This window comes from Triturus cristatus, chromosome 10 (genome assembly GCF_964204655.1).
Source record: "Triturus cristatus chromosome 10, aTriCri1.1, whole genome shotgun sequence".
NCBI classification, from domain to species: domain Eukaryota; kingdom Metazoa; phylum Chordata; class Amphibia; order Caudata; family Salamandridae; genus Triturus; species Triturus cristatus.
In genome coordinates this window covers 983,204,585-983,227,763 of record NC_140593.1, presented here as the reverse complement: position 1 = coordinate 983,227,763, position 23,179 = coordinate 983,204,585, and the positions used below count along the sequence as shown (strand labels likewise).

Genomic DNA, 23,179 nt, shown 5'->3' with positions numbered 1-23,179 from the left:
ATATATATATTGATTTAAATGCTATTTTCTCAGCAAAAACTGAACACATTTACACCAGACCTACAAAAGGCACATCCCTGACCTGAGGACTACCTCTTTGCCAAATTTCAAGTAATTCTGTTCAGCCGTTCGGGCTGCAGCTTGGACTAAAGGTCCTATGGAAAAAGGCATGGGGAAAACGCGTTTTGGGACCCCCCCCTTTTTCTCAGCCCCCGCTTGACGAACCCCCCGAGACTTTCAGGGAAGGAGCGGAGCGGAGCGCCCCACCTATTTTGAAAATTTCGCCAGAATTCGTCAATCTGCGCCAAAGTTATTCAAAATGGAATGTTGCGGATTTCCTATGGAAACACGGTCCTAACTATAACTCCCTACTGGCGACCGCCAGTAGGATGGATATATATATATATATATATGTGTTTATTCGATCAATATTTTGATAAATCACAACCAATAAAAATTCATTACAGCGTAAAAAGACAGATTTACAATAAAACAGAGTTTCACATCTCTCCATCAGTGTAAACATGTATAACATTTTAAAATTCCATATAGGATTAAAATAGGAGAATTACAGATTTATATCAAGTCTAAAATGTGAGAGTTCAAAGTTTCTAAGCCCCAATAATCCACTAATAACCCTGAAGTCTGGTTGCTTACATAATCATTTATCTTTCTTAGTCATTTTTTATCATTTTTAATCTCGTCCACCAGGCATGAAGCAAGTATTTCAAAACTGTAAATACGAGCCACCTTGTAGTATCGGACCTAAAAATACGTAATGCTTCAGAGGGGCGTGAAAAAGATACTTGAAGTGTTTCGATTCTGGTGTACATGGCACGAGTTACAAATCCAATTGGGTTACCAAGTGGGATAAGGCACCTGTGGCCTAGTTCTGTAGGCAAATCAAATCAAATATTCTTTATTGTTTTAATTAGTTAAAACCATAACAATAAGCTCATAAAATTAATTCTTCTAGTTTTAAAAGAAACATGTATACACTTTAAAATATCAGTTGTCGGCAGTGCATTAGTTACATAAGTCATTTAAACATATTCGAAGTGACAAGATATGATGAGATGAGACTGTGAAACAAGTAGTCTGTGTTGTGTGAAGGAGTCTTGGAGGGGCCTGTTGGGCTTACTACCTCAGTTCATCTGGTCTGTAGGCCCCCCTTGCCGGTCACAGATCTCAATTTCTGTAGCATTGCTTAGTCTGTTTAAATATCTGCCACAGGGGGCTGTCGCCTGCTAGTCAGTTTCCACACATAGTGACCTAGCTCCTCTGGTTAATGCCTCTGTTGCGGTGTTCCGATTGCCACGTAGAGAACAAAGGTTCCTTAGCAGTCAACAGAGGTGATTATAACTGTACAGGTTCAATCGTAACCTGATCGCTGAAAAGGACAGTCTCTCATAAGGCTAAAACATTGGTTTTTTAGGGAGTTATCTGATGCTACCTGTCAAAGTACCAAATAATGTATTCAACATAAGTACCTTGTCAGTAGTAATTCATAACTGATGGCAATCGGAGTTACAGTGGTAGGTAGCTTCAGCTTTGACATTTCAGATTTTATCAGTTTTGTGTTTATTAGTGAGACCTGTTGACATCTTAGACTTCACCTTTCATTTGTGAAATGTTTTCGACTGTAACAATACTAGTTTTCTTTAGCACACTGTGGAAAACTTGGGTTTTCGATTTGCTTTAGGTTGATTTTGTTTGCTATACATTCTGACTGCCTTTTCAACGCCGGGTCACCCATAAGGGCAGCTGTTTGCACTAAACAAATTCATTAATTTATTTCAGTGCGAAAACTGTGGCCGTTACTCCTTGAATGCCGTTTTTATAGGTCTCGCCTGGCGTTAGCAGCGCACATGCGCTGCACTCGCCATGCGAGGGCTTCTTTGAATCAATACAGTTTCAGAAACTTTCAGAAGCCCCGCCCATCTTTTTCATTTGCCGGGGTCATCCTCCATGCTAAACGCTGGAACTTGATTGAAAAGGAGGCTTCTTAGTACCTCCTAGTTACCGCCTTGTCCACTTTTGGCCCTGCCCACCGGGATTGGATCTTTTACTCCACAGCGTGACAGTGTCTTCTAATTACTAGGTGAGCACTTTTTTTTCAATTCCTGCAATGGCGTGGCAACATCTTTTTAGGTCTCGCTGAGGACCGCACCTGTTTTCGTAGTCCATTCGCTTTTTAGGTCTCGCTGAGGACCGCGCTTGTTTCCGTAGGCCATTACACAAGCTTGCACGTTCGCGCGCATCAGGCAGCAGTGCCAAGCGTCGACTAGCATATTCTCTTCACGTGCCCCCAGCCGCTACTTTCCTTAAACTGTTCCTTGTGCAGATACACTTGCACGCTTCACCCAGCAGCGTAATTGCTAATCATCAATATTCACGGCAGGACCCGCTCCTTCATATGCATGCCTTTTTTCTGTTCATTTTTTACTGAGCTTACATTGGTGGCACTTGCGTTTTAGATTTAAACATGTAAAGCTAAAGCGCGGTGCCGCCATTGCTTCAAAAGTGAAGAAATAGAAAAAAAAATGTATTTTTTTTTTTCTATTGCTTTACTTTTGAAGCAATCGTGGCACCGTGCATTAGCTTTACATGTTTAAATCTAAAGCGCAAGTGCCACCATTATAATAAGGTTTCATCATGTCGTCGTGCCCCAAACTTTTATTTACACGAGTACCGCTTTCCTTTACAGGGTTGTGGCAACCACCATCTTTCCCCGCTTCCAATGGTTTTTCAGTCCTTTTTCTGCCTCCATATGCCCTCCCACCCTCGTCCGGGCCAGGCTGGATGTTATTGGCTCGGGATGTGGTCCTGCCTTACATTGCGACTAACTTTCATTTACACGGGCGCCGCTTTCACGTTACAGCACGGCACCCACTTTCATTAATTCACAGGGTTGCACAGCCACCATCAGTGGAATTTCCTTTGTGTGCCCTTAATATATGCAAAAAGAAGCAGGCAGGGTTTGGGGGAAGGGAGGGACAGGCAAGCAACACATGCAAACGTATCCATATTGAGTTAAGTTGACACTGACAGATTATCGACTTGAAGCTCACAATGGCTGCAGAAAAACCACACAAGCCCAGGCTGGCCGGTTCCGCGCAGCTGGTGACTGTCTGCAGCACTCAACCTACCGTCGCTCCTCTGCAGAGTTCGAGCTTTCAGTCTTTCGCAAATGATCACGTCCACCACTTCAGATTTTTAATCATAAGGCCACTCACATTCTTTCCACAGAACACGCGGCACTTGCAAAATACATCCAAAACATAAAGGGATTTAAAAAGATTGCAGGAAAATATGGACTCATCCATTTACTATCTGCTGTCACACTGGTCAAAGGATGGTTTTTCAATAGTACATTAACAAAAGGCCTGAACGTCTTAAACACTGAACACACGCGGTGTGTTGTCACCTCCAGGGCACACATCCTTAAACAAACCATGAGAAACTCCTAAATGGGGAGAGGATGTAGCCTCACGGCTAGAGCTGCTGACTTTTGGAGCTGGGGAACTGGGTTCGAACCTTGGCATCCTGTGATTCTGGGCAAATCACTTAATCTCCCCGTAGAAGCGGCACGTGCGAGACACTAACATTAATGACCTCCAAAGACCGTGTAGATTTGAAAATGTTGACGTTGCCTGAATCCTGTGCCTGAGAGTCTTTTAAGCTTGCAGTAAATGTTTGTATGTGACTTCCGGATTTCTCGTGTGGCTAACTTTGTCAGTGTAAAATTGTTGTGTGCATTGTGAGAACAACTTGACCTCAGCTGACACTGCACACTTGTGCATTGAATTGGGAGTCAACTGTAGCGCTTGGCAACAGCGCCTACAACAACATTATTATTACATCTGTCATAGCATGGCTGAAAGAAATTACAGCCTGCAGCCGGTGACATTTTACTTCGGTGAGCAGCCACCCTGGTGCCGGTACAAGCAGGCACTTTTTTATTTATTGCGCAGGTGGATGAGGTATGAACTTCCACTGAGGTCACCGCTGGTCAGATTTAACGCCCGAGGCGGTATGAGGTACGGGTTGGCTGCAGTTGTCATCAGAATTTGTATTCAATGTTGTGTGCTGCTTTATGTAGGCATTCCTTTCTCACATGGTTGTACCCAACCCCCTTTATTTCTGATTTTGTCACATTCATGTCTTGTCACTAATACCGGCTTGTTTTGACTTCCAACACCCTGACCAAACAATCGCCTTATTCTGCTAACTTCCACTTTGCACTATTAACTTCTGCGCGCTGTACACCGGCTGGCTGTGCTTGCTAACTGTCGGTGCTGGTAAAATTAAGCCCTCACTGACCCATCAACTCTAGCTCATTCCACTACCCCCGAAAACCCTCACTGACCCATCAACTCTAGCTCATTCCACTACCCCCGAAAACTACCAATGTAAAACCGAAGTGCATATACTAGGGGGTGTCACGCCACGCCCCACAGACCAGAGGAGACTACTGCTTCTGTTTGATTCTCGGTTTTATTTTTTTGCCACGGACACCTGTCCAGGGGTAGAGGAAAAGGGGATCAAGAAGGGCGTTGTCCTTGTAGGGAGGGGTCCTTTGGAGTTCTTCCGGCTTCTTTCGCCTCTCCCGCGTACTTGGCGGTGTCCTCGGGCGTGGTCCTGCCAGGCGTACCCTCGGAAATAAAAAACACCGGGCAATTAGTATCTGTCCTTTGGCTCCCCTCCCCTTTTGGGTAACTGCGTTTCGGGGGGGTGTACCCAACCCCTTATTCCCTCTAGGGTGTGGGCTTTTCGATTCCGTCGTCCCCTGGGCCTTATCCTCAGGTCTGTCCCGTTGGAGATGGTTTACAGGCTGCCCACCCAATATCCCTATCGGCGGTTGTCTATAAGCCTGAGTAGGCCAACTGTACATGCCACCAACCCACGAGGGACCTCCCGGTTTCCTCTAGCACTTGCCTGAAGCCGGGACCCGGCTCACGGGCCCCGGCTGCCTCGTCCTCGGGTCCTTCCTTGGGGTACGTCCCGGCATAGCCTCTGGTTTCTGCCGTTGTTTCTCTTTCGCTCCTCTCCTTGCTTTTCTCCTCGCTCTCGCCCTGCTCCTCACTCCCGCTCCACTCCTTGCTCTTGCTCTCGCTCCTCCCTCTGCTCCTCGCTCCGCTCCTCCCTCTGTTCCTCGGTCTCGCTCCTCCCTCTGTTCCTCGCTCTCGTTCCTCGCTCTCGTTCTGCTCTCCTTCTGTGTCTGCTTCCGGTGCTTTTGGGTCCTTCAAGCCCCTCCTCTCAGGTGTGAGTAGAGTCCGTACCGGCAGCGGTGACCTGGTGCCCCTGGGGTCCTTCCTCAATTCCCCCTCATCACAGGGGGCTTATTTACAAGACCCTTACGCCGCAGGTGCGTCACTTTTAACATGGAAAAAAGCATTGTACCTTCGGGCTTTTAAATAACCCTCTGGGTGTTTAGGGTTAAAATTTATGTTACTCCACTTGCCTGTTTATGCGTGACGTCTTCATTTATGCCTGTGGGGAATACATAGACTGCATGTCCCAGTGTATAGTAATTGTATAGCTATTCAATCCCTGGCAGCACAGCACCCAGGAAAATATCGGCCATGTAGCGCGTTTCCCACCACTTGTCTGCAACCTATTAACTAGGATTGGATTGGCGGGCTAGACTGACCGCTTACTGGGGTGGATGATGTACTAAATTGGGTTGCAGCATCACTAGTAACCGAATTAAGAAATGACATGCGCTACTATTGCAAGTGCAGTGTTTATTTAAAAAAATAGTGTTTTCTGAAACATACGTTCTTGCAAGGAAGATGGATAAAAAGACATTGCCACTTTGATCAGGCCCATTGAATTTAGTCCTTAAATCAATTGCAGTGGGCTTTTATGAAATATCGGGGGCTCTACTGTAGTCAGGATGTACTCTAGTTTAACCAAAGTCCTGTTTTCTCAAACATGTACAGTTCTGTATTATAAATGTACTACACTCGTAGCTTTGCCAAATGTACTGAGTTTAGTGGGACCCCACATGCCTCAGGAGTCTAGTAAACACCCATCTTACACAACTGCTTATTTGTCCGGCGCTGCTTAACCCCTACTTAATGATGTTATAACCCAGATATTGGCAAACAGTTGTTTCTTAAAGGGTTAGAATAAGTCAGATGCAGGTTGGACTTGAGCATTAGACGGGGATCAAAAAGTAAACGTTGACAATTAACTGTCTTGTTACTAAGGACCAGTAAAAACAAGAGGATGTGGTAAACATGCTGCGAGAGTTAGGAAAGAAAGAAGAATAATGTAGAAAAGAGAGAGAAAACCAAATAGACTCAATAATACATAGATAAAATACAGTACCATTAGCAAAGCAAATGGCTTTAACTTAAACAAAGGTGACACCTATTGCATTTCCAATGCTTGTTTTTTAAATCCGTGACAACACTTTTTAGGTCTCCCCTGAGCCAGCGCGCATGTGCTGCTCTGCGAGGCATTTAGTAAGGGCTTTTGAGCTCTGACCACGCTCGTGCGTGTGCTTTTTAAAAAAAAATTTATTAGCCAGCAATTTCCCTGTGCATGCGTCTTTTTTAAATAAAAAAAAAACACAGCACGCAATTGGTCCAAGGCGGGTGATTGTCCCACCATGTTTGTTCCATGGCCTAGTGTCCTCGGGAGCGAGCATTAATGCCATCTGTTTCCAATTATCACGTTGGCGTTAATTGGAAACAGACATTTTTTTTCTTGTTTTTATTTTACAGTGGCTGCCGCCAAACACAGCACTCACGGGTTGCTGGCTTAAATTGTCCTGATCTTTATTTTCCAATGGACGGCCATTGAAGTAGCCGTATAGGACCCTGCTTTCATCACTCAAGTTCATAATTGTTCACGGGCATTTCTTGCGCATTACTCACTTGAGCAGGCTCAGCGCAGAGTGCGCATGTCACTGCCGCCGGCCGGCCTGTGTGGAAGAAATGTTAGTGATTATTTGTCATGCACAAAGGTCAGGGATCTTAGACACATTAAAATTTTATGGAGAAAAACATTTATTACTCAGTTGTTGTGAAATCTGTGTTTAACTTAAGTTTTTGACTGGCATGTTTGACGTGAAAAATTATTTCTTTTGTTTGCTCTGTAAGTGAAATCATAGACTGTCCTGTTTTTCTGTGATTATTCGATGAAACAGTAAATCTCACCAGATAGGACGGCTTCAAGCCGCTCTTTCCGCGCACATCGCTCTAGATTCTGTTGCCACTGAATATTTGTAATGACACCAGAGACAAATCTGTCGGTCAGTTTCTATGTTTCCGGGGTGTCTAAAGGGTGAATGAATCGAGTGGGAAGCAGGGGTCAATTAATGCAAACATGAACTGAGGTGGGGGGAGGGGGCTCTGACCATTATTATTCTAACAAATATGACACGAAGTACTTGTTTTTGTTTTCACACGACGGGTTTATTAATAAAAGCTAGTTTTACAAAGTATGTATTATTTTTATGAACTGGGTGTCCTAACAGGCTCCTTTTCTTTCCTTGTTTTTTTTTTAAATGTGCTATTACTTTCTAGATGAAAAGGTTGTAATTACACAGGGCAGTTTATTGACGGCATAGATTCTGCGATGAAACAATTTAATTCGAGTTTTACATTGTGGTGCGTAGGCAATGGGTGCGTGCTTGTGCACACATACACCCACGCGCACACACTCCCTACCTCAAGCGCTTGCATCAGAGATTAATATTCTCTATGTTAAATCATGTTATTGATCCTGAAGTATGTTATTGATGTGACAGAAGTAATCATGTGTACATTACAGAGATCCAAAAAACACAGCGTTTGAAATGCCTAAAAACACGAAAAGATTGCATGAGAACCGGTGCCTTTCCTCTAATTGAATGGATATTCTCTCTCTCTCTCTCTCTCTCTCTCTCTCTCTCTCTCTCTCTCTCTCTCTCTCTCTCTCTCTCTCTCTCTCTCTCTCTCTCTCTCTCTCTCTCTCTCTCTCTCTCTCTCTCTCACACACATGCACGCTCTTTCTCTCTCTCTCTCTCTCTCTCTCACACATGCACGCTCTTTCTCTCTCTCTCTCTCTCTCACACATGCACGCTCTTTCTCTCTCCCTCGCTCTCTTGCGCACACACATGCGCTCACGCACACATGCATTCTCTCTGCTCCTTTGGTGTGTAGTGCCGAAGCACCATTGATTCCTGCTACGCACGGTAAGTCATTCACTGGTGCTTTTATTATGATACAAGGACCCCTTGCTCCCTGCCAGACCTTCAGTACTGGTGGCGTGGTGGTGGTAGTGTGCGGTGTGCAGTGCCGAAGCACCATTGACTCCTGCTGTTTACAGTAAGACCTTCACTGGTGCTTTTAGCTGGACTGTGGTATGATACAAGGACCCCTTGCTCCCTTACAGGCCACCAGCACTGGTGGTGGTGTGGTGGTGGTAGTGTGCGGTGTGCAGTGCCGAAGCACCATTGACTCCTGCTGTTTACAGCAAGACCTTCACTGGTGCTTTTAGCTTGACTGTGGTATGATACAAGGACCCCTTGCTCCCTTACAGGCCACCAGCACTGGTGGTGGTGTGGTGGTGGTAGTGTGCAGTACCGAAGCACTTTTGACTTCTGCTATGCACGGTAAGGAATTCATTGGTGCTCACTGCTTTCAACAGAGCCATGGCTTGACAGCAGGCAGGCCTCTGCTCCCTGTCAAGCCTCCAGCAGTGGTGGTGCATCATTCATTCCAGCTGCTCGGGGCTGGTGCCTGTTAATGATTCTCCTGCAGCTGCAGAGTCAGCAGTGGGTGCGGTTGTGAAGGGCTAGGGTGGTGTGTGTGCGTTACCCGCTCACCTTTTCCTGCTCTACTCCACGCTCCCCGCTTGTCCCTCGCCTCCATTACCTTGCGCTGTCCTGCAACCCATGCCCTCCTCTTCCATCCCATCCATTCCCTTGCTAAGCACGTGCCAATCTTCCATCCTTCACCAGGTATCCCTGCTCTGCATGTGTGATTTTTGCTGCCCCCTGCTGGTGTACTGTAGGAGTTTTTAAAGAGATGCGTGGAGAGACCTGTGCCCTTCCAGTGCGAGCGTGGCAGTGCTAGAGTTCACACCTTTCAGTGAGAGGCTTTGGGGTAGAGGAGTGCGCTGGCAGGCCAGAAAAAACTCATGGGAAGTGCCGAACCAGAGGCCTTGCTTGGCTCTAAGATAGGGTGACCAGATTCTCAAAACAAACGAGCATTGGCATAGCCAATAGGTCTCGCCTTTGGGACGTTATAAGTGTTTAGACATGCAACAGTTGATGTTGTTGCACCAAGGATATTGTACTGCATAACTAAATACTTATAAGGTTCCAAAGGCGAGACCTAATGGCTATGCCAGTGCTTGTTTAATTGGCTGTACGTGGATGAGTGCAGAAATCTGCTACGTAGCCCCAAGTTGACCACATCTGTCCCCCGCCCAGGGGCCTCGAGTCTGGACTCTGTATATCTGTGTGTATGTGTGTGGTTCGAAGTATGAGGTTGGGTGGCCCAATGGGTGTGTGTCTGTGAAGTGAGCGACATACAAAGGTGGTCAGCTGCTCCTCCTCGAAAATATGTATGTAAATGTAAATGTGGACTCTACAATTTATTTTGTGGCACCAAAAAAGTATATTATTGTTTTAGGGAAAATAAATATTTTTTAAATACCATTTTTATTTTGCAAAACTGATGTGTATGGCAAGTTCCCGCTATCTTAAAACTAAAATTCTGTCCGTGTAGCTTCAAAATACATTTTCAGCTGCATTTCCACGGTCTAAATTGACTAAGCCACCAGATGTCCCATAGGCGAAACCTGCTGGCTTTGCCAATGCTTGCTTTTCTTTAGACCTTTGTGTCACTGCCAAATGTTCTGCTCTATTATCGGGTGGTTGGGGAGTGCGGGGGATGGGTCATTGAGGTTGTCGTGGGGTCGCTTCGGCAGTCTATTGAAACCTAGCTGCTAAGAATAGTTCGGACCTCGCCCAGGAACTGGGCCGGCCGCCAGTGCTTCTAAATATAGCCCCTTTGGCAGTGAGTACGGTGCACAGCTGCTCGCCTACCTAACGCCGATGAGGTCATCGGCTGGCTGGTGCTCTCGGAAGTAGAGGGGCCGGAAAGGCCCACTCTCCTCGTGCGTGGAAGGATGCGGCCAGATGGTGACCAATCCACGTGAGGCAACTCTGGAAAATGTGTCCCGTCAGAGAGGGCTGGCCGAGTCTTGAACCAGAAGCGGTAGAAAAGAGGCTTAAGTAGGAGAGAGTGAAATTTGAGCAATTTCATTTTGCGTAATTATGCCAAATTTCTGAAACATTATTTAAAACTACATAGAATGCAAATCTGACATTTAGCACTACATTACAGCGGGAAATAGGTCCTTTGGTATGTTTTGGACTTGGAGAATTCATTTCGCGCAAAAATGAGCACAAATAAAGCAAGTGCTCTGAACAATGGCTGATCGCATTTTCTTCATTTGTGTTCTAGTGTACCTAAAATAGGATTTTTACCTGAATGGACTTGAAATTACGCATCATGGCTTTATGTTGCATAATAAACATTAATGCGAAATGACAGAAATTATGCAACTTTATATTGGAATAGCGAAAATTGCGTCAGAACCTAGCTAGTATTGGGCTTGATTTTACGGGTTTTCTTCACTTCTGGCAAAGCAGCTGCAATATGTTGGATCAGGGCTAGATTAGCAGTTTTTATTCCTCTGGAAGTCTTTTTGGTTTCATATTTATCCACATATATAAAATCATTGATTACTTCTTGTTACTGTGTTTGTTTCATGTTACAGGTGTGCTTGAGGTCTTTGCATCCATGAAACCGCGAAATCGCTCTTCAGAGTTAGTTTTGCTTCAATAGGAGTATCTAACACGAGCCGCCGTACCTGGAGCAGCACTGTGTGTGGGTTACGCGTGGGACCATATCACAGAAAGCAGCCTGTAACGGGGAGGATGCGTGGAAGCATATCTTTGGCAAGGTCCCGGACAGCCTGTTGTATTGTATTTTTTTCCATAGCTACAATGAGCACGTTTTCAGTTAGTCAATTAATGGAAGTACTAGAAGTCAGGATTAGAAGCCAGGTTTTAAGGTAACAAGGTCCGCATTCAAGCCATTAATGTCTAGTGCCTCTAAAAGGGGTGTGGCATAAGTATCATACCTAAGAAACCCCACAAAAGGCATGGCTTATGTAACTGATGCGTGTTTAAAAAGCCTTCTGTGCCTGACAAACGCGTACATAGTCTTGACTAAACAAAATCCGCTGGTAGCAAGATAATTAACAATTCTTATAGCACCATTATTGTAAGAGACAAATCACAATAAAACGCTTTACAAAGCAAATTTAAAAGTGAGTGGCACCTTTACGGCTCACTATTGCAACTCTTGAAGATTCAAGAGTATAAATGGGGTAACATATTTTTCTTTGGAAGAAAATAGAATGTGAGACACCAATGATAAACCAGAGGATGCACGGTGTCCTTCAGGTCGTGTCTCTAAGTGGATTTCTGGTGACGACAAGTGGCAGGCAGGCAGATACGGTTTTATTTTCCCTTCACTTGCTGTAATGCCTAAATAGAAGTGTCGCAAGACATAAATAGAAGCAAGACTGACCTAACTAGCCATTTTTCTGAGGTTGGCCAATTGAGTACCATTAAACTGACTGAGAAAAGCAGCTCTCCTAAGAAACGGTTATACAGAGAGCTGTATTAAATTTTTTTTAAAAAATGACTGCAGGTAAATTACTGTAATTAAATCTGAAAAAGTATGCATAATTTACCAGCGATACTTAAATCGTATTATACCCATTTTAGGCTCTTGATTTCAGAATTGTGGAATTGTATAACATATTTACTCGTCCGAGGTATAGGAAATTTCAGCAATCTACTGGTCCTGTAAAAAACAAAAACAAATCCACAGCATGAAAAACTGCCATTCACCTCAAACACTATGTCATGGGTGAAAGGTGATGGGAATTATTCTCTTTTGGATTCCAAGGATCCTGTGAGTTCTTTTGCTCTTGACTTAATAGGAAGGCAGTATGCTCTGCTCATGAGATTGAATGCATTGTGAGCAGCTTTATTATCTAAATATTCAGGAAACTCGCATAGATGGTGTTAGGCGTCTGTGGTGTGAGGGGGCTCTGCCTGGAAATGGTTGGCTTTTTTTCCTACAAGATTGCTCCTTTCAAGTGGTGCAAAAACCGTACTCCTCAGACCCGATCTCACTATCGCAGGGGGTGCCCGCAGGGCTCCATTTAGAGCCCCACATTATTTAACCTCTGTATGCGCCCCTTGACTGAAATTGTTGAGTGTCACAATGTGATTATTGTGTACTATGCTGACGGCACTCAATTAATAGTCCCCTTATCTCAGCAGACCAATGGGGAGGCTTTACAATTCGAGAGGTGCTTTATAGAGCTGGCTAGCTGGATGACCAACAGTTGCCTCAAATGAAATGGCAGTAAAACAGAGGTTCTTATGGGATGGGGGGAGAGAATCTCCTCCATCTGGACATTAGCCTGGTAGCCTGACGTAATGGGCCCTACCCCAGTCCCGAAGGAAAAAGTAAAGAACTTGGGAGTCTGATTGGACCCGGCGTTATCTTTAGAACATCCGATAGCTGCTCTGGCGAGAAAGTGTTTTAACGCTTTAAAAATGTTTAAAAAGATCTTTGATGTCCGTCTGTTCTCTGCCAGAAAAATTATCGTACAGGCATCAGTTGGCTCTCTGTTGGACTACTGTAATGTTTTATACCTAGGAGTTACTAAAGCAAGACTGCAGAAATTACAGAGAGTGCAAAATGCTGCTGCCCGCCTAGTACTAAATCTCCTGCGGCATGCTTCTGCCAGTCCTGCCTTAACTAGTTTCCACTAGTTGCCACTCAAGGAGAGAATTCTTTTTAAAGCCATGTGCTTTTGCTACAGAATCTTTAATGATCGAAGTCCACTATATCTCATCTCCTAGGTGATTCGTCGTAAACCTAGCTGTACTCTCAGATCTCAGGAACCAATCAGGCCGTTATCCCGCGGGTAAGGAAAGCTAAATGGGGTGGCTGTTCGTTCATATTCCTAGCGGCTAAGGCCTAGAATTCTCTGGCTCTTCACTTTAGGATGGAACCTTCAGAGCAGTTGTTCCGAAGGAGGGTAAAAACGTGGCTTTTCCAATATGTTAGCATAGATCTTAACCTAGCTCTTATAAGTAGGTGGACATATAAGTTGATATTTCTTTTGAATATCCCTCTCTCGCAGCGCTGGGACATGTCGCTAGGCGCAGCCATGCGCTTTATAAATATCTTTATTATTATTATAAGTTGGAACACATTCTGAGATATGAAGGCTTATCTTTCTACACACTGGTGTCTAGTGTGTAACATGCACAATCTATTACTCCCTAACACCTTTCCTATGACTTCAGGACAGAATCGTTGGAGATTGAGTTGCCAATCTGTAACCGAAGAAATACCTCATGTTCTAGGTTGTATTGTAATTTTGTAAACCAATCAACAGGCGACAAGTCAATTGATCATCATAGTTAATACTTTACAGATTCGGAAGGTCCATATGCTTCTCTGTACACTGTGTCAAGTAGCAATAGTTCCTAGACACTTGAGATCCCGGACGGGCCACAGTTGTTTTGTTACTCGTATTTCAAAGACCTTTCTGGGAAATAAGGGGTTGTCTTTTTTTTTTTTTTTCTTTTTACCGCCTCCCCCCTAAAAAAGAGGATTTGACCATATCGTCTCCTCGTGGCGAAGAACTGGTTAGACCTACGTCTTCTGTCAATGAGGATTGTGTAAATGTACTTTTAGAACCAGAATGTTCATTGAGTCATACATTTCACAGTTTTGAAGTATGCCTGGCTTAAATGAGACCGCGGTGTGGGGGAGGCCAAGAAGATACTCGCGTAGCCAGGGCTACTAATTATTTAAGGTATAGCCTTAGTCTAGGTTAGTAGTGAAATGGGAATCCCAGCAGGACTGGAAAAACAATGTATGAAGGGACACAAGGTTGTATGAATGATTATTACATTTATTAACATCATAAACGGAGTATCATCCACTTTTTTAGGAGCTAGTCCTGGTGCTCACACAAAAGGTGAAAGTGCGTGAAGTGATAAGTGCCAGTGACGTAAATTTACAACAAATAAAGCTAGTAAATAGAAAGCAAGTAACTGCTTACAAACTGCAAAGCTAATGATAAGCAATGGGCGGGATTCAATCCCACTGAAGCTTTCAGAATGCCCACAAGAAATTGGTAGACGTAGACCTGCAAAGAGATTTGCCTATTAATATTGATAAGGCTAGACAATTTTTTCTTTATGATGACCTAATTGAAAGAAAAAAATGTTGTGCTGTATTTGTTATTCATTTTATTGCACAGTTACTTAAAACCATTTGCAATATAGCAAAGTAAGAAAAAAGGTGAATTAAATTACAGTTATGGCTTTTTCCTTTCCGTAAAAACATAAAGCAATATCAACATTATATAAAAGTTAAAAATTAGTTGCATTTAAAAAGACATTATCACCATAGTATCGAGTTCCTTTTGTGCTGTATTTTTATTGGTTTTGTGTGGTTGGTTTTATGCATGTAATTTTGATTTTATCTTTTTGAAGTAAAGCAATTATTGATAGACCATTAAATCGAAGTGAATGTGCACTCTACATTTGTAGGCCTCTCTGAGTTCAGAGGCCTCTATACAGAGGCGATCATGGTCAGGAGAGTCCTAGGAGAGTCTTCTTGCAGGGCAGGGTTGTAGATGGTGATTTTTGTCTAGATCTGAAGTCTCATCGGCCAAGACTGCACATAGTAACCAGTAACCAATCGAATTCAGAGCAGATGTCTGCTTTGTTGGGACAAGTATGCAGCGGAAACTTGTATGCATTACAACAAATGTCAAAGCAAGCCCACCTCACTAATACTCAATGAACACTTGCGAAAATTAAGAATGCCGTTGTGCCAGTTGTGGTCAGGACTCGGGGTCTCCCCCAAGTTCCCATGTTTATTCTTTGCACCCTTATTTCGATTGCAGCTCTCTGTGAAGTAGTTTGCATACATCCAAAAATGTACCTCACAATATTTTGTCTTTTGTGGCTGCAAAAAGGTGTGCCCCCCCAAAGGCATGACCACCCCCCTATAAGACAACTTCTTAAGCCCCCTGACTTTTCCACTAGACTTCTGCCTACCAGGACCACAGTGCCTGTCTCTTAAGCCCCACCGCTGGCACCTAGCAGTCCAGTCGGTGCCACCTGAGCCTGGTCTGCACCCCCTGCCCAGGACACCCCGGTAGCAGGCGTCTAGATGGATGCTGCCGAGAGCCCGCATTGCTCCACCTTTGCCTCCAGCTAAGCAAGCTAGAGTAACTCGGAAGCCCACAGTGCTCCTGCAGGACTTGCCCTAAGCAGCCCCACTCCATCATCTTTAATGGGCACAGAAGTTCAAACATTCAAGTTCAGTCTCAATTTCGAACTCCTAGGTTGCCTAGGTCCGCCCCGTGAGGCTGCCGGAAAGGAAGATTGATGAGGGTCAATCAATATTACAGTGTGTGTGTCAAATGTTCCTGTTAATCCCTCTCTGCACCGGTAGGTCACTTTTGTGAATTGAATATATCTGGATGATGGAACAAAAATATTCTCAAACTGCATTCCTGCAAAGTGGAAGACTAGTGGCGTTTTATGGCCCTTATTGTTTGCATCATATGGTTAAACCCTTTTAACAATCAGTAACACCCGAAACTTGACCTGAACCAGCATACATGCAGGAGCGTCCATCTAGGATTTAAGAGCAGGTGTAGTTCACTATATGGATTGTGCACTAAAGCAATTATTTAAAAAAACAAGAAGACTCCAAACAGTGGAATATTTTATAATGCTTGTTCTTGGTGAGTGTTTGAGATGCAGGAGTGTGTGAAGTTTACGTTATTTCTTCATCTCCTGTACGTTGAATGCCACCTTTAAGGTGTATTTGAACCCAGGCAAAAATGTAATGAGGTGGTTTTGGTTCTAATTTGTACAGAATACGGAAGTGGTTTGCTATTTTAGATCATCATAAAAAAGAGATGCCTGCTCAGCACACCTAAAAGTCCTGCATTTGGCCATTGATTATTGGTGGAAAATAAGTGGAAAGAGTTTTTTTGTTGAACCCTAAAAAGCGAAGTTTTGATGGTCTGAAATCCTAAGTGTAATAATAAATCACCCGTTCCTCCGCTCCACCTTTTCTCTGGACATACTTGTTGAAACTATCGGAATCTGAGAGTATATTTTTACACGTCTTTATCAATGAAAAGTAGCAGCGACGATGAAGGCTTTTTTTTGCGGCTCATAAACTTCAAAAGCGTTTTCCTTACCTTGAGTCCCAGAAATAGTTATAGTATATATAGCTAGTATAAATAGTAACAGCCACGTTATAATTAGTGGTGCATATCGAGTCAAGAGTTTGCAGCGGTGCAAAAATGTTGAAAAATGTACTAATTTACCTTTATTTCTGTAACGCGTGCTGTTAATAATGTAGGACTGTACTTTCTCAAAAGGAGAATCTCTGCACGTGTTTAAACTCTTGACTGAAATAGTCTTTTGTTGCGTTTCATGGAACAACGAAAGTGAAAAAGTATGTATTGTAATTTTATCGGATATCATTAAATAACAAAAAAATGACAAAACAACATCAGATTTCTATATTCCATTGCCTATAATACAACCACTTCTGATCTGAATGCACTAGTAAGGTATTTACTATGCCAGATTTCTGTTGAAGCGAAAAATCTATGAAGCAGGTCTTACGCAATGGTTTACTAATCATGACAAATGCACTATTATGTATTGTAAGAATGTCTTGATATTTATCGCCAAAATAACTTTCTACAATTTGGTGCCCAGGCTCTACCCGGGCTATTCTGGTGCTCACCCTCCATCTTGTGCCATGGTCAACTAGGGACATCAAAAAAAGACTCCTCTGGTCCCGGTACTCATGCTACACATAGTTTCATACTCCTGTAGATGTGCTGCACATTCACTGCACACATATACACTCAAAATTCGCACTCGATGTTGGCGCACGATTATAGTGGCTCCCAAAACAGCAGAACTTTACACAAAGGGGGGTGAGTAGACTGCACTCTGACTCAGAAAAAAAAATCTGGTTAAACAAGAGTCCCACAACCTGGTACTCTGCCACCATTTTTCACTCTGTCTCTTAGTCTGGACTTGGACAGTAGCCCTGTTCCGGCTTTGTGGGTTATGCTAGTTGTATTCCTCCTGTCACAAAAGAGGTTATGAACCTTGTATTACTAGGGACAGGTCTAGGCTTCTGCGCGCCTGCAATGTAGCTTCATGCTAGTGCCAAACCAAGTGAGGATACTAGGTTTACATAACGCTGTGCACTTGGTGATGGGTACATTTGTCCCAACACCCATTCAATATGATCTTCTGCCATCCAGTATCTTCATCAAAGTCGAGATGCCATCCTGCTGGTTGGATGTTAAGGAACAGGTGGATTATGCATGAATATGTATTGCAGTTGGGTTTGGGGTAAATGTGAAAGCCAGCAAACAACTTTGGCCGCTTCACTTTTCAGCTTTGCTGTGGTTCCCTGTATGAGTCACTAGGACGTGCTATCCACACATGATGCGAAAGGAGAAGGTTTAGTACTAAGTGTGACTAATTTAATTCACTGGTGTAGTAATGTAGGGAACTGATAAATCATTCAATTAATCCAATAAACAACTACTTTGTAAGGCCCTGCTCCTGATTAAAAGGTTGTTGGAAATAATATGACTTAGTTTGATTGCTAGAAATGAAACTGCCTTTTTTGCAAAGTTAACTGCTTTATTTCATTTAGAATTTCGAAGTGGAGGCTGATGACCTGGTCACTTTGTCTGAATTGGGGCGTGGAGCCTATGGTGTGGTGGAGAAAGTACGGCATGCTCAAAGCGGGACCATCATGGCTGTCAAGGTATGTTAGTACATTGGTCAAGCAGCAACCCCTTCCAGTCAGGGCACTTACATGAAGTTAATGGCCACAGAAACATTCTGACAGAATGCTGATGCCACAGTCAGTGTACTGAATGCTTTTTTTAGTGCGAAAACCTAAGCATAGGCGTAAAATCCAAGCAGTGGGAGATATTGCTGCACAAATATATCCAGAGACATGTAAAATAGGTTCAGCTGTCTTTATCTGTTTGTGGATCTAACTAAATGAAAATGCATTCCATGTGCATAACAGATTATACCCTGATTAGTAGTGACTTATAATCTCTGAATAGGAAAATCTTGTCAGCCATATAATGGAGCGAAGGAAGCAAAGTGTCCTGTAGATGACTTTCCAATATCTCACTTATAACACTCAAGAAAAATGCAATGATAGAGAATTGGAATTTTAGGATAGTCTGATTTGATACATGTGTAATGCAACATAGAAACTATGAATATCCATTTTTTAAGAGTAATCTTGAATATGGTTGACTTGCGTATGAAAATGAAGAGCCTTTTTGAATCCGAAAAGTGTGTATCATCAGACTGTTGGATGGATATTCAGGCCACCAAATCCTTGGTAAATTTCTCCAACTAGTCTTGTGATGAGACCGGAAGCCTATTTAAAGAGACTTGGTTTTACTTTTTTTTAATGCAGCCAGATTTGGTTGGTTCTTAAAGCTTGCATGCAGTCCATCACAGAGATGGTTGCCCAACACTATGGGCCCGGTTCACAAAGGTAAACTGATACGAAAGACTAACTTTACCACATTCTGTATTTATGAAGGGCATTTACGAGTAGTTGTTTGACTTTTGTCTCCGTTTTGGTCCCACTTAAACTTAAGACCAAGACTTAAGTTTAACTGAGACAAAAGCCTAACTTTCGTCCTCGTAAATGCCCTTTGTGTATACCAAAAGTCGTAAAGGTAGACTTTCATTTCAATTTTCCTTCGTGAATCGGGCCGTCTGTGATTAACCTACCTGCATGTGACTAGTGATTGAATCTGACCTGGCAGATCACATTTGCATTGCAGGATCTCAGCATTGTGCAGCATATATCACTTGGAAAAAATAATCTGCTGTGGCTTACTTTTGTAGTACACCTGGCTTAACCCTCCACCCCAGGAGCAGGCCAGGAGCACTCCTGGCTCATAGCTGTAAATCAGACGTACACCAGGAGACTACAAGAGCAAATATGACCTACTCTTACACATCTTTGTAAATTGGGGTTTTGTGCTTTGTTACGGTCTAACTTTGTTTTGAAAACAGTGCAGAGATTTTTAAACTTTATTCTTCTTAGAGTGCCTTAATGACTTACTTCAGAGTGTCTGCTGAACTGTTTTAAAAGGTATTGCTTTGTACCCCCGGAAGAGTCACTGGCCGTGTTGGTTTCGTAGAACAGGTGGGTTTGGAGGGCACTTTTGAATGGAGCAACCTTGTTAAATATGAATAGTGGCTAAAATTAGGTTCCAAACATTAATGCTTGTTGCTATCGAGTATATCTCCGATTCCCCTTCCAATCACTGTTTGGTATAACTCACCCCTCCCTGTGTGTGTGTGTGTGTGTGTGTGTGTGCGCTCACGCTAGAACATAGTGCATATAAGTGACTGATTGCTGGCAGAACAGTTGGGATATTAATGCACTGAAATTTCATAGATTAACCTTAGAAGATCAACTATGCTTACTTCTAGTTACCTTCAAAATATGCATAGAGATGTCCCTTAATGTCCAATATAGTGAAGACATCCAGGCCTGCTGGTTGGAATGTCTTCCAGGATGTCCACAGCCTCAGTGGAGAAGACCAGCTCTGTTCAATAGCCATGTTCTTGTACACTATGATAGGTATGCGCTGCTTTGCATAGGATCCTTCAATTTGCCTTCAGTCTCACTGTGGATTCTTCCCATTTTCAGAGAATCCGGGCAACAGTAAACACCGAGGAACAGAAGAGGCTGGTTATGGACTTGGATATTTCCATGAGGACCGTTGACTGCTTCTACACAGTAACCTTTTATGGGGCACTATTCAGAGAGGTAACTATGTCGGGAAATTGGAGGGAAGCCAAACGGACCTGTTTACAAAGTGTGGCTCTGAATAGTAGATGCACCATCCTGATGCACTGCCACCCAACATTGCCCATAAAGAACAGTTTACAATCCTCATCTGATGTAACCCGTCTCCACCAGGCTTTCCAGTTCCTTACTTTGGCTCCACTTTCTTTCCGAATATTCTTTTATTTATTATCTCAAGTTTACATTCAAAATAGTCTTGTAGAATGGGAAGTGGAATGGAAAGTAGAAAGTGTGTTCCAGTAATTATTATTGGTTTCAGAGAGATTATAGATTATGTTGGAAAAAATCAAATAGACAGATACACCTGTTACAGTGATCAGAGTGGAACTTGTGGGTGAGTCGTTTGATGCATGACTGGGCTGATTTGGAAATCTATAACTTATCATACCTTAATAAAATTAGCACAAATGAAATTGGCACATATGAAATGGGATATAGTAACATCTGCATTTACAGAACTTTCTGTACATTTGCTTGCACTACTTCCTCACTTCTCTGAGCCTACTTGAACTTTACTACTTTAAAATTATTTATATGTGTGCTTTGTTATGATTGTACCAGGGCTGGCAACAGTAATTGAGAAATTACGATCATTAAGCCTGGGTGCCACCATTATGATGTGTGCCTAAATATTAATTGCCACCATAATGCAGTGGCAATTATTGCTGAATTGCGTCATGAATGCCCACCATTGGACTAGAATTACTACAATTATGCGAAGGATGCCCGCAATATGTCAAGAATTAACACCATACTCTCAGATTCACTATTGGGCTATGGATGACCACAGTAGACCCACGAATTGCCACCATTTTGCCAGGGTCATTAGGCCAGCACTGGGCAGCCTTGTGTAGTGGGTGTCCGCAATAAAGCAAAAATTACAGTTGTACTGCGGGGGCAGCTGTTCTATCATTTGTGGGCACCACTGTGCTGTTAATGTGCACTTGTTAAGAATGGCCATCATCCATAAGGTCTAGTACTGTACCAGTGCGAGATATTATGAATGCCCACCAAACACCAGAAATTACCAGCCTTATTCCTGAATCAATACTTTTATCAGAATTATGCGTAGTGTCATGGATGCCCTCAAATTGGTTAGTAATTGTTTTGATTGAACATTACGGTAGATCAGGTTGTTTACCCATCACTTAATGGCTTAGAGTGGGTCCCGTCCACAGTACATTGCAAATTGTCTTTTGGGTTGGACTAAGGCTATTTTTCTATATTTTCTAACCTTTTTAAATATTTCATGTGTGAAGCCCAATGGTGCCATCAATGGGGAAGGTTTTGTCTCTAGTGCTGTCCTATCCAAAATATTATTGAATATCGCTATCCCGTTCTCTCCAGCTGGACAATGACATGCCACGTGCATTAAGTCTGTGAATGTCTGCCCCCCCCACTCCATTGTCAGCAGATGGCATCTTGTCGCAAACCCCTATCCATACATTTTTTTAGGCGTGGAATAGACCCGTGTAGGAATTTGTAATGTACTGTCCTCTGTATGCTACTCGCTTATATCTTCCTGGTCTTCTTGCTGCAGAATTTTCAATGATCATCAGCCTGTGTGTCTAGGTTCCTTTCCCAGCTTCTTCTGACTCCCAATTGACATCGCAGCTCAATGGTTTGACATTCCATATAGTCTTAACACTGTGAGATGCTTCTTCGGAAGGGCAGATATAGTATACTTCTAGGAGCTCTTGTGGGAATGTAGTGAATGCATTTGTGCTATTGGTGGAGCAAATATTTGTAGTAATATATATTGATGTTCCGAAAAGGTGTCATCCATTATGTGCCATTCTGATGGACCTGAAGATACCTCACCTATAGAATAACACTAGGCATTATACGTGATCTGGAAAATCTTTTAGCATTGCCCTTGTCCACCAGTAGGTGTTGTCTTGTGGTTCTGCATCGACCCCCGTTTCGCCTCAGAAGTGATGTCTGGAGCCACATGTAAGCAACACCAAAGCTCACTGACGTCAGTTACTTTCTTTCTGTATCTTCAAATACGCATCTGGAGCTAGCTCCTACTTTTTCTCTTCAGTTAGCAGGTTTTTTTTCCCCTGAAACTTGCTTTTTCCAGTGTTTGAGGAAACCGGGCCCCTTCTAAAACTACATAGTTTAATCCTTGTGGGGACTGTCGCAAGCAGATGTCTGTTACTACCCCATGAGGTGAATCCGGAGTTTGGTTTCAGGCCATGACTCGCAGTTGTGTGAGGAGTCTGCTTTCAGATATCCTAAGGCACTGCGCAATCGCAAAGTCAAGCTTCACATTGCTACGTCCCGTAAGCTCTGTTAGAAGTCATGACTGCAGACCAGTTCCCACTCTCAGGGCTGCTTCTGCAACAGATGTTCATCATGGTCCAAGTCTGTGGGTAAGTTGAAGTGCAAAAAGAGATGCAAGTAAGAAGACCGAGCAGGGCTCATCCCAGTTTCGCCACTTTCCCTCTGATAAGTTCTGAGGACATCAAGGTGCCCTTCTATCCTGTTCACCTGCCGAGGAGCTGATTCCGCAGTTGATTATGATGCACCTCAAATTCCCGGTGCAGTTGGTGACATTGCAACAGATTGAGGTTTTCAAGAATGCGATGTTGCGCATCCTAGACCCCCAACCGGTTCCCACTGGCACTCCTTGGGCCCAAAGATCCGCGTAGGCCTCTGTTGTGTTACCACTGGCTAATCCGTGGTCTGCACACTCTTACCACTTGAACTCATTTGGGTTTTCTTTCGACATGTAGGGCTTATTCCACTTTCGGTACCACAGTCCATGCCAATACTTGACACACCCACGCTGGTCCCGAAGCTGTTCCTACTGCCCTGTCCAACTCTGGACCAAATCAGTCTCGGTCAAAGTCATGTACTGGAATAGTTCGGAGGCAACTGATCCCAGTTCACTATCATTCAGAAAAAACAGTATCTCTGCCTAAGAGCCACCCTCTAGCGCTCCAACAACCTTTTGGATCAGATTCAGAGCAAATCCAGACAGTCTTTGTAGAAGATGGAGGGATGAATTCCCCCACAATTTGGTGATGACAATTCTTGTTTAAACCTACAATAGGCCATTTTTTACACGTAGCATGGTCGTGCCCGCGGCTGGTGGGTTACTGGGCTCAGATTTTTTTATTAATTAACCAGATTGTGGGTCGCTCGGA

General features: G+C 43.4%; 1 protein-coding gene across 8 annotated transcripts in view; it reads left to right on the top strand.

The window, feature by feature from the left end:
• The window catches only part of MAP2K3 (mitogen-activated protein kinase kinase 3), a 315,923-nt gene that overhangs the window by 214,256 nt on the left and 78,488 nt on the right, over window positions 1-23,179 (top strand). For all 8 annotated transcript variants that reach the window (XM_085628897.1, XM_085628895.1, XM_085628901.1 and 5 more), the window contains 2 exons: window positions 17,826-17,939; window positions 19,869-19,988. In XM_085628897.1, coding sequence (XP_085485023.1) covers window positions 17,826-17,939; window positions 19,869-19,988 — 234 coding nt within the window. The remainder of the gene's footprint in view (window positions 1-17,825; window positions 17,940-19,868; window positions 19,989-23,179) is intronic.